We start from the raw sequence: 12,549 nt of genomic DNA, 5'->3' as shown, positions 1-12,549 counted from the left end.
TACCAAAGGATGAATGCTATGATGATTGTTATGATCCTGTTGATTATTTTGAAATATCCCTTTTTGATGATGCTTGTTATGCTTGTGGCCAAGATGCCAATATGAATTATGCTTATGGATATGAACTTGCTATAGTTCCTTATGTTAAACATGAAATTGTTGCTATTGCACTCACGCATGATAGTCCTATTATCTTTTTGAATTCTCCCGACTAAACTATATCGGAGAAGTTTGCCCTTATTAAGGATTATACTGATGGGTTGCATTTTACCGTTGCACATGATAATTTTGATGACTATAATATGCATGTGTTTTCTGCTCCTACTTTCAATTATTATGAGAGAGGAACTACATATCCGCCTCTCCATGTTTCCAATATGATAAAATTGCAAGAAACTGTTTATATTATGCATTGGTCTTTACTATGTGTGCATGAATTGTTCTTTTATGACATGCCGATGCATAGGAAGAGAGTTAGACTTCATAATTACATGATGTATGTTACTTTGTGCTCACTACTAAATCAAAAATCATTGTTAATTAAAATTGTCTTTGATATACCTTGGGATCCGGGTGGATCCATTACTTGAGCACTATATGCCTAGCTTAATGGCTTTAAAGAAAGCGCTGCGAGGGAGACAACGCAGATGTTTTAGAGAGTCATTTATTTCTGTTGTGTGCTTTTATAAAGTACAAATCCATTGTATTATAAAAATAATGTGCCAAGATTTGCCTTTAGGATGTTTACATTGCTTGTTGGTTCGTGCGGTGCAAAACAGAAACTTTGGCTGTAGTGCGTGATTTTACATTTTTTACTCGAACATCAAATGGTTCTGAAACTTTTTGCGCTGTCTTTCTATACAAATTGTTTATTTTTCCTAATTGTTTCAGAATTTTGGGAGTACCAGAAGTATGGTGAATGTTCAGATTACTACATATTGTCCTGTTTAAGACAGATTCTATTTTTGATGCATAGTTTGCTTGTTTTGACGAAACTATCGATTTCTATCAGTGGAGTAAGCCATGGAAAAGTTATATTACATTATCTACAACTCAAAAACAAAATATGAATTGGTTTGAAACAGTACTTAGAGTAGTGATTTGCTTTATTATACTAACGGATCTTACCGAGCTTTCTGTTGATTTTGTGTGGATGAAGTGTTCGAAGATCGAGGAGGTCTCGATGTGAGGAGAAGGAGGAGAGGCAAGAGCTCAAGCTTGGGGATTCCCAAGACACCCCAAGTAAATATTCAAGGAGACTCAAGCGTCTAAGCTTGGGGATGCCCCGGAAGGCATCCCATCTTTCTTCATCAAGTATCGGTATGTTTTCGGTTTCGTTTCGTTCATGTGATATGTGCAAATTTTGGAGCGTCTTTTGCATTTAGTTTTCACTTTTCTTTGATGCACCATGCTGGTATGAGATAGTCCATGGTTGATTTATAGAATGCTCATTGCACTTCACTTATATCTTTTGAGTATGGCTTTATAGAATGCTTCATGTGCTTCACTTATATCATTTGAAGTTTGGATTGCATGTTTCTCTTCACATAAAAAACCATCGTTTATAGAATGATCTTTTGATTCACTTATATTTGTTAGAGCGTGGGCATATCTTTTGTAGAAAGAATTCAAATATCTTGCTTCACTTATATCTATTTAGAGAGATGACAGGAATTGGTCATTCACATGGTTAGTCATAAAATCCTACATAAAACTTGTAGATCACTGAATATGATATGTTTGATTCCTTGCAGTAGTTTTGCGATATAACGATGGTGATATTAGAGTCATGCTAGTGGGTAGTTGTGGATTGTAGAAATACTTGTGTTGAAGTTTGTGATTCCCGTAGCATGCACGTATGTTGAACCGTTATGTAACGAAGTTGGAGCATGAGGTATTTATTGATTGTCTTCCTTATGAGTGGCGGTCGGGGATGAGCGATGGTCTTTTCCTACCAATCTATCCCCCTAGGAGCATGCGCGTAGTACTTTGTTTCGATGACTAATAGATTTTTGCAATAAGTATGTGAGTTCTTTATGACTAATGTTGAGTCCATGGATTATATGCACTCTCACCCTTCCATCATTGCTAGCCTCTTCGGTACCGTGTATTGCCCTTTCTCACCTTGAGAGTCGGTGCAAACTTCGCCTATGCATCCAAACCCCGTGATATGATACGCTCTAGCACACAAAGCCTCCTTATATCTTCCTCAAAACAGCAAACATACCTACCTATTATGGCATTTCCATAGCCATTCCGAGATATATTGCCATGCAACTTCCATCATCATCATATACATGACTTGAGCATTTATTGTCATATTGCTTGGCATGATCGTAAGATAGCTAGCATGATGTTTTCATGGCTTGTCCGTTTTTTATGTCATTGCTACGCTAGATCATTGCACATCCCTGTCGGAGTAAGTGACCACGGGTAGCCTAGCCGGCTCCCCCTGGCCTTTCTGAAAAAATTACGAGCCGATCCGGCTCTCAAGAATCCAAGACATGGGGCCGCCTTCCCCTGGCCGGCTGTCTCCCAGGCCGGCTATTGGAAGGCGGCCCAACTTCAGCCCTCATGAAGAAAGCCGCGGGAGGGCCGGCTCCGAGGAGCCGGCTGCGAGAAGGCTGACTCCAAGGAGCCGGCTCCCATAAAGCGGTCAAGACCGTACCCCCGAAGTCTGCATCCACATAACGGCGATGTGACGGGGCGTGGCTACAGTGAAGCCTGCCACCCCCGAATCCCGGAGCACGCCTGGCACAGTGCGCCGTACGGGTGGCCATGACCCGTCCGGCGCGGCACTGTTGCCACACTGACCCTGATGTCATCCACGACGGGCTACCAGTACGGCCCACGGGCGGTGGGCCCCTTCAGGCAGAGAGACACCTGAAGGCGGCCTGGCCTCCCCCAGTCGGCCCGAGACGGAGCCGGCTCTCTCCAGCCGGCTTGCCGCCCCCTCGAAGGAGACGCCCCATTAAGGAGACAAGACGCGGTGAGGCTACAGTGGTCACCCGCCGGACGGCAGCACTGTAGCCATGCTTACCTCGGCGAAGCCCTCGTCACCAAGATTGAGCAACAGTAACCAGCCACCGACAAGGCCCTGGACAGTGGGGCCTGCCTGTCGACCAGGGAGCCGGCAGCGGCGGGACCCACCAGCCGGCGGGCCCCAGCAGCCGGCGCAGAAGCCGGAGAGCGAAGACACAGACGGCTGGGCCCCATGCCCAGCCAGATTACCATTGTACCCCCGGGGGGTAGGCCTATATAAACCCCCCGGGACACCCATGCAAAGGGTTGGACCCCCAGCTAGTTTTAGACACCACACAAGGAGAAGAAGCAAGCTAGCCGTGCCCTGCTTCCTCCTCCCACCGAACAGCTCAAGGAGCATTGTGTAGCTACTTGTCCATCTAGTGATCATGCGGAGACCCCGCAGAGCAGCAGTAGGGGTGTTATCTCCACGGAGAGCCCCGAAGCTGGGTAAGATTCGCCGGCGTGCATGTCTTCGCCTCATCCCGTTTCCAGGCACCGGAGACGTCTTACTAGCTCCCACAATGATAAGCAACCCGTTGGCATATGTCGCACCTACCACCTGACATTTGGCGCCCACCGTGGGGCCAGGTGCACCATCGTTCGGAGACCTGTTCTGGACGGGAACCCTCTTCCTCCCCAGCGAGCGTAGCAAGCCCGGCACGCCCGATGGCGCTTGCCACAACGCGCTGCAAGGCGTCACCAGCATCTGCGCGGCGAGCAGCCTCGCCAATCTCCTCGATGAAACCCTCATCTCCGACGAGCTCGCCTCCGATGCGGGCACCGACCACCTCGCCAACCTCCTCGGCCAGCTCCATGTCTCCAGCGAGCCCGCTGTGGATCTGGAGTCGGTTGGCTCCACCGACCCGATGCCTGTCGACTCCGACATGGCCTCCTTCGACACCTTCCCCACCAACGTCGCGATCTACAATGACCCTCTTCCCCGGACCGACGGCCGCAATACTGTCACCACCGAAGTGATGGTCGTCGGCCACGGCGGCCCGGCCGACGAGAGCGCCCACGATGCCCCGCACGCGGCGGCCACGACTTGTCCACCCCCCTCCCGGCTGATGCCGACGACAAAGCACTGGAGGCGCGCTGCCTCGCCCTCCTCGCAGAGGGCCGGAGGCTCGCTTCCATGAGACGCCTCACTGAGGCCTACCAGCTCGAAGCTGACCGCGCCGCTTTCGGCATGCCGGCCCCGGGCGGGCCAAGCCGGGCCGGCATTGCCAAGCAACGCGGCGCCGTCATCGCCGACATGCTGGGAGTCGACCGCCCGGTCTATGCTACTCCGCTCGAGAACTTGCGTGCCGCCCAGGCGGCCGTGGACGAGTTGGATGGCTTGGAGGCCGAAGAACTCCCCCACATGACCCGGCGCATCCAGCAACTGATTGACGCGGCCGCACGGCGGCACGAAGCCGACGCCCGTGCGGGAAGCCCTCCCCCGCGCCGAGATCACGGCGCGACGTCCCGGACACCGACTACGTGCAACGCCCGCGCGTGGCGCGAGCAAGAGCCGGCGGCCAGCCGAAGCCGGACCCGAATCTCCATCGAGCGAGACGCGGACGGCCATCCCCGAGCCATGGAATGGCGGGGCAACCCGCCTCCGCCTCCACCCCGTGGAGAGAGATATCCCACCCCACCGCCAGTGGCGCACCCGACTCTCAGCGGCCGACTAGGTCGCCGCGAAGGAGTCGGCGAGAACGACGCCCGCCATCGGATCGACCGCCTGGCGCGATCCCTGGCGTTGGAAGAAGAAGACGATGTCGGCCCACCTTGTTTCGGCCCCCGCATCCACGACGAGCCTTTCCCCAAAGGGTTCTCGCTCCCAAGAGACACGCCCAAGTACAACGGCTCCGTGAAGCCGGAAGATTGGTTGATCGACTACTCCACGGCGGTCAGCATAGCCAACGGCAACCGGCACGTTGTCGTGTAGTACGTGCCCCTCATGCTGCAAGGCACGGTGCGGACCTGGCTCAACAGCCTCAAGCCTCTCAGCATCAACAGCTGGATAGATTTCACCGAAGCTTTCATCCACAACTTCACCAGCACCTATAAGCGTGCCCCCAAGCCCAGGCAGCTCTCCCTATGCGTACAGGGCCCAGCCGAGTCCACTCGCGACTACCTCACGCATTGGGCCAAGCTCCGCAATTCTTGCGAGGGGGTGCACGAGGTGCAAGCCATCGAATACTTCACTGCCGGGTGCCGAGAAGGTACCCTCCTCAAGCACAAGCTCCTCTGCGACGAGCCGACTACCCTCGACGAGCTTCTGGACATAGCAGACAAATACGCCACCGCCGACTCTTCGATGAAGACCGAGCTCCGGGTAGACGCGTCCGGGAAAGTACTCAACCCGGTGCCCAAGACGCCGGCAGGGGATTCCAGCCGACGCCCACACACGAACGACCACAAGCGCAAGGGCCCTGCGCCACCTCCCGCCAGTCGGCAGGTGGCCACGGTCGAAGACGCGCTGCCTGAAGGGCGTGTTGGGGAACGTTGCAGAAAACAAAAATTTTCCTACGGTTTCACCAAGATCCATCTAGGAGTTCATCTAGCAACGAGTGATTAGATGCATCTACGTACCTTGTAGATCACGAGCGGAAGCGTTCAAAGAACGGGGATGATGTAGTCGAACACGACGTGATTCAAATCACCGATGATCTTAGCACCGAACGGACAGTGCCTCCGCGTTCAACACACGTACAGAACGGATGACGTCTCCTCCTTTCTTGATCCAGCAAGGGGGGAAGAGAGGTTGATGAAGATCCAGCAACACGACGGCGTGGTGGTGGATGCAAGGCGTCAAAGTAGCAGGGCTTCGCCTATACTGCGAGAGAGAGACGTAACGGGGAGAGAGGAAGCACCAAAGGCTGAGGTATGAAGTCCTCCCTCTCCTCAACTATATATAGGAGGACCAAGGGGGGGTGGTGCGCAGCCTAGGAGATCCAATCTCCTAGGTGCGGCGGCCAGGGGAGGGTTTCCCTCCCCCCCAAGGCACCTCGGGGTGCCTTCCACCACTTGGACTCCTCCGTGGTGGAAACCCTAGGCGCATGGGCCTAGTAGGGCTGGTGCCCTTGGCCCATGAAGGCCAAGGCGCACCCCCTACAGCCCATGTGGCCCCCCAGGACAGGTGGCCCCACCCGGTGGGCCCCCGGGACCCCTCCGGTGGTCCCGGTACAATACCGATAACCCCGAAACTTGTCCCGATGGCCGAAACAGCACTTCCTATATATAATTCTTTATCTCCGGACCATTCCGGAACTCCTCGTGACGTCCGGGATCTCATCCGGGACTCCGAACAACATTCGGGTTACTGCATATTCATATCTTCATAACCCTAGTGTCACCGAACCATAAGTGTGTAGACCCTACGGGTTCGGGAGACAAGCAGACATGACCGAGACGACTCTCCGGTCAATAACCAACAGCGGGATCTGGATACCCATGATGGCTCCCACATGCTCCATGATGATCTCATCGGATGAACCACGATGTCGAGGATTAATCAACCCCGTATACAATTCCCTTTGTCAATCGGTATGTTACTTGCCCGAGACTCGATCGTCGGTATCCCAATACCTTGTTCAATCTCGTTACCGGCAAGTCACTTTACTTGTACCGTAACGCATGATCCCGTGATCAACCACTTGGTCACCTTGAGCTCATAATGATGATGCATTACCGAGTGGGCCCAGTGATACCTCTCGGTTATCCGGAGTGACAAATCCCAGTCTCGATCCGTGTCAACCCAACAGACACTTTCGGAGATACCTGTAATGCACCTTTATAGTCACCCAGTTACGTTGTGAAGTTTGATACACCCAAAGCACTCCTACGGTATCCGGGAGTTACACGATCTCATGATCAAAGGAAAAGATACTTGACATTGGAAAAGCTCTAGCAAACGAACTACACGATCTTTGTACTATGCTTAGGATTGGGTCTTGTCCATCACATCATTCTCCTAATGATGTGATCCCGTTATCAATGACATCCAATGTCCATAGCCAGGAAATCATGACTATTTGTTGATCAACGAGCTAGTCAACTAGAGGCTTACCAGGGACATATTATGGTCTATGTATTCACACGTGTATTACGATTTCTGGATAATACAGTTATAGCACGAATAAAGACAATTATCATGAACAAAGAAATATAATAATAATACTTTTATTATTGCCTCTAGGGCATATTTCCAACAGTCTCCCACTTGCACTAGAGACAATAATCTAGTTACATTATGATGAATCGAACATCCATGGAATTCTGGTGTTGATCATGTTTTGCCCTAGGGAGAGGTTTAGTCAACGGATCCGCTACATTCAGGTCCGTATGTACTTTACAAATCTCTATGTCTCCATTTTGAACATTTTCACGAATGGAGTTGAAGCGACGCTTGATGTGCCTTGTCTTCTTGTGAAACCTGGGCTCCTTGGCAAGTGCAATAGCTCCAGTGTTGTCACAAAAGAGTTTGATTGGCCCCGACGCATTGGGTATGACTCCTAGGTCGGTGATGAACTCCTTCACCCATATTGCTTCATGTGCTACCTCCGAGGCTGCCATGTACTCCGCTTCACATGTAGATCCCGCCACGACGCTCTATTTGTAGCTGCACCAGCTCACTGCTCCACCATTCAACATATACACGTATCCGGTTTGTGACTTAGAGTCATCCAGATCTGTGTCGAAGCTAGCGTCGACGTAACCCTTTACGACGAGCTCTTCGTCACCTCCATAAACGAGAAACATTTCCTTAGTCCTTTTCAGGTACTTCAGGATATTCTTGACCGCTGTCCAGTGTTCCTTGCCGGGATTACTTTGGTACCTTCCTACCAAACTTACGGCAAGGTTTACATCAGGTCTGGTACACAGCATGGCATACATAATAGAACCTATGGCTGAGGCATAGGGGATGATACTCATCTCTTCTATCTCTTCTGCCGTGGTCGGGCATTGAGCTGAGCTCAATTTCATACCTTGCAAAATAGGCAAGAACCCTTTCTTGGACTGATCCATTTTGAACTTCTTCCAAATCTTATCAAGGTATGTGCTTTGTGAAAGACCTATGAGGCGTCTTGATCTATCTCTGTAGATCTTGATGCCTAATATATAAGCAGCTTCTCCAAGGTCCTTCATTGAAAAACTTTTATTCAAGTAGGCCTTGATGCTGTCCAAGAGTTCTATATCATTTCCCATCAAAAGTATGTCATCTACATATAGTATGAGAAATGCTACAGAGCTCCCACTCACTTTCTTGTAAACGCAGGCTTCTCCATAAGTCTGCGTAAACCCAAACGCTTTGATCATCTCATCAAAGCGAATGTTCCAACTCCGAGATGCTTGCACCAGCCCATAAATCGAGCATTGGAGCTTGCACACCTTGTTAGCATTCTTAGGATCGACAAAACCTTCCGGCTGCATCATATACAATTCTTCCTTAAGGAAACCATTAAGGAATGCCGTTTTGACGTCCATTTGCCATATTTCATAATCATAGAATGCGGCAATCGCTAACATGATTCGGACGGACTTCAGCTTCGCTACCGGTGAGAAAGTCTCATCGTAGTCAACCCCTTGAACTTGTCGATAACCCTTAGCGACAAGCCGAGCTTTATAGATGGTCACATTACCATCCGCGTCTGTCTTCTTCTTAAAGATCCATTTATTTTCTATGGCTCGCCGTTCAACGGGCAAGTCAGTCAAAGTCCATACTTCGTTTTCATACATGGATCCTATCTCGGATTTCATGGCTTCCAGCCATTTGTCGGAATCCGGTCCCACCATCGCTTCTTCATAGTTCGAAGGTTCACCGTTGTCTAACAACATGATTTCCAAGACAGGGTTTTCGTACCACTCTGGTGCGGAACGTGTCCTTGTGGACCTTCGAATTTCAGTAGGAGCTTGATCAGAAGTATCTTGATCATCATCAATAACTTCCTCTCTAGTCGGTGCAGGCGCCTCAGGAACATTTTCTTGAGTTGCGCCATTTTCCGGTTCAAGAGGTAATACTTCATCAAGTTCTACTTTCCTCCCACTTACTTCTTTCGAGAGAAACTCTTTCTCTAGAAAGAATCCATTCCTGGCAACAAAGATCTTGCCTTCGGATCTGAGGTAGAAGGTATACCCATAAGTTTCTTTAGGGTATCCTATGAAGACGCATTTTTCCGACTTGGGTTCGAGCTTTTCAGGTTGAAGTTTCTTGACATAAGCATCGCATCCCCAAACTTTTAGAAACGACAGCTTAGGTTTCTTCCCAAACCATAATTCATACGGTGTCGTCTCAACGCATTTCGACGGAGCCCTATTTAAAGTGAATGCGGCAGTCTCTAAAGCATAGCCCCAAAAAGATAACGGTAAATCGGCAAGAGACATCATAGATCGCACCATATCTAATAAAGTGCGATTACGACGTTCGGACACACCATTACACTGAGGTGTTCCAGGCGGCGTTAGTTGTGAAACTATTCCACATTTTCTTAAGTGTGTGCCAAATTCGTGACTCAAGTATTCTCCTCCACGATCTGATCGTAGAAACTTGATTTTCCTGTCACGTTGATTCTCAACTTCACTCTGAAATTCCTTGAATTTTTCAAAGGTTTCAGACTTGTGTTTCATTAAGTAGACATACCCATATCTACTTAAGTCATCAGTGAGGGTGAGAACATAACGATAGCCACCGCGAGCCTCAACACTCATTGGACCGCACACATCAGTATGTATGATTTCCAATAAGTTGGTTGCTCGCTCCATTGTTCCTGAGAACGGAGTCTTGGTCATTTTTCCCATGAGGCATGGTTCGCACGTGTCAAATGATTCATAATCAAGAGATTCTAAAAGTCCATCTGCATGGAGCTTCTTCATGCGTTTGACACCTATGTGACCAAGGCGGCAGTGCCACAAGTATGTGGGACTATCATTATCAACTTTACATCTTTTGGTATTCACACTATGAATATGTGTAGTAATACGCTCGAGATTCATTAAGAATAAACCATTGACTATCGGAGCATGACCATAAAACATATCTCTCATATAAATAGAACAACCATTATTCTCGGATTTAAATGAGTAGCCATCTCGTATTAAACGAGATCCTGATACAATGTTCATGCTCAGACATGGCACTAAATAACAATTATTGAGGTTTATAACTAATCCCGTAGGTAAATGTAGAGGTAGCGTGCCGACGGCGATCACATCGACCTTGGAACCATTCCCGACGTGCATCGTCACCTCGTCCTTCTCCAGTTTCCGTTTATTCCGCAGCTCCTGTGGTGAGTTACAAATATGAGTAACGGCACCGGTATCAAATACCCAGGAGTTACTACGAGTACTGGTAAGGTACACATCAATCACATGTATATCAAATATACCTTTGGTGTTGCCGGCCTTCTTATCCGCTAAGTATTTGGGGCAGTTCCGCTTCCAGTGACCCTTCCCTTTGCAATAAAAGCACTCTGTCTCAGGCTTGGGTCCATTCTTTGACTTCTTCCCGACAGCTTGCTTGCCGGGCGCAGCAACTTCCTTGCCGTCCTTCTTGAAGTTCTTTTTACCCTTGCCCTTTTTGAACTTAGTGGTTTTATTCATCATCAACACTTGATGTTCCTTCTTCACTTCTACCTCTGCTGTTTTCATCATTGCAAATACTTCATTAATGGTCTTTACCATCCCCTGCATATTGAAGTTCATCACAAAGCTCTTGTAGCTTGGTGGAAGCGACTGGAGGATTCTGTCAATGACCGCGTCATCCGGGAGATTAACTCCCAGCTGAGTCAAGCGGTTATGTAACCCAGACATAGTGAGTATGTGCTCACTGACAGAACTATTTTCCTCCATCTTACAGCTAAAGAACTTATCGGAGACTTCATATCTCTCGATCCGGGCATGATCTTGAAAAACCATTTTTAGCTCTTCGAACATCTCATATGCTCCATGTCTCTCAAAACGCTTTTGGAGCCCCGGTTCTAAGCTGTAAAGCATGCCGCACTGAACGAGGGAGTAGTCATCAGTACGTGTCTGCCAAGCGTTCATAGCGTCTTGGTTTTGTGGGACGGGTGGATCACCTAGCGGTGCTTGTAGGACATAATCTTTCTTGGCAGCTATGAGGATGATCCTCAGGTTCCGGACCCAGTCCGTATAGTTGCTGCCATCGTCTTTCAGCTTGGTTTTCTCTAGGAACGCGTTGAAATTGAATACAACATTGGCCATTTGATCTACAGGACATATTGTAAAGATTTTAGACTAAGTTCATGATAATCAAGTTCATCTAATCAAATTATTAATGAACTCCCACTCAGATTAGACATCCCTCTAGTCATCTAAGTGTTACACGATCCAAGTCAACTAATCCGTGTCCGATTAACACGTGAGACGGACTAGTCATCGTCGGTGAACATCTCCATGTTGATCGTATCTTCCATACGACTCGTGTTCGACCTTTCGGTCTCTGTGTTCCGAGGCCATGTCTTCACATGCTTAGGCTTGTCAAGTTAACCCTAAGTGTTTTTGCATGTGTAAAACTTCTTACACCCGTTGTATGTGAACGAAAGGATCTATCACACCCGATTAACACGTGGTGCTTCGAAGCAACGAACTGTAGCAACGGTGCACAGTTAGGGGAGAACACTTCTTGAAATTGTTGTAAGGGATCATCTTATTTACTACCGTCGTTTTAAGTAAACAAGATGCAAAACATGATAAACATCACATGTAATCAAATAATAATAGTGACATGATATGGCCAATATCACACAGCTCCTTTGATCTCCATCTTGGGGCTCCATGATCATCCTTGTAGATCGTCATACTCATCGACATATAAGTCGTGATTCCTTGTACAAGAACATGATCAATATCATACATCACATATATCATTCATCACATCCTTTTGGCCATATCACATCACATAGCATACCCTGCAAAAACAAGTTAGACGTCCTCTAATTGTTGTTTGCATGTTTTACGTGGCTGCTATGGGTTACTAGCAAGAACGTTTCTTACCTACGCAATGACCACAACGTGATATGCCAATTGCTATTTACCCTTCATAAGGACCCTTTTCATCGAATCCGATCCGACTAAAGTAGGAGAGACAGACACCCGCTAGCCACCTTATGCAACTAGTGCATGTCAGTCGGTGGAACCTGTCTCACGTAAGAGTACGTGTAAGGTCGGTCCGGGCCGCTTCATCCCACGATGCCGCCGAATCAAGATAAGACTAGTAACGGCAAGCATATTGAACAAAATCAACGCCCACAACTACTTTGTGTTCTACTCGTGCAAGAGAACTACGCATAGACCTAGCTCATGATGCCATTGTTGGGGAACGTTGCAGAAAACAAAAATTTTCCTACGGTTTCACCAAGATCCATCTAGGAGTTCATCTAGCAACGAGTGATTAGATGCATCTACGTACCTTGTAGATCGCGAGCGGAAGCGTTCAAAGAACGGGGATGATGTAGTCGAACACGACGTGATTCAAATCACCGATGATCTTAGCACCGAACGGACGGTGCCTCCGCGTTC

The 12,549-nt window shown here is 48.5% G+C and overlaps 1 protein-coding gene across 1 annotated transcript in view; it reads right to left on the bottom strand.

Annotated features, from left to right (window-relative positions):
• Positions 1-11,232, bottom strand: part of LOC147980953 (uncharacterized) — a 37,768-nt gene extending 26,536 nt beyond the window's left edge. Inside the window, exon 1 of the mRNA XM_087515811.1 lies at positions 10,236-11,232. Coding sequence (XP_087371937.1) covers positions 10,236-11,232 — 997 coding nt within the window. The remainder of the gene's footprint in view (positions 1-10,235) is intronic.
• Between the last annotated feature and the right edge of the window lie 1,317 nt (positions 11,233-12,549).

Source organism: Triticum urartu, chromosome 3A (genome assembly GCF_056163025.1).
Source record: "Triticum urartu cultivar PI428250 chromosome 3A, HENAU_Tu73, whole genome shotgun sequence".
Taxonomy (NCBI): Eukaryota; Viridiplantae; Streptophyta; class Magnoliopsida; order Poales; family Poaceae; genus Triticum; species Triticum urartu.
This window is presented reverse-complemented; position numbering and strand designations above follow the sequence as displayed.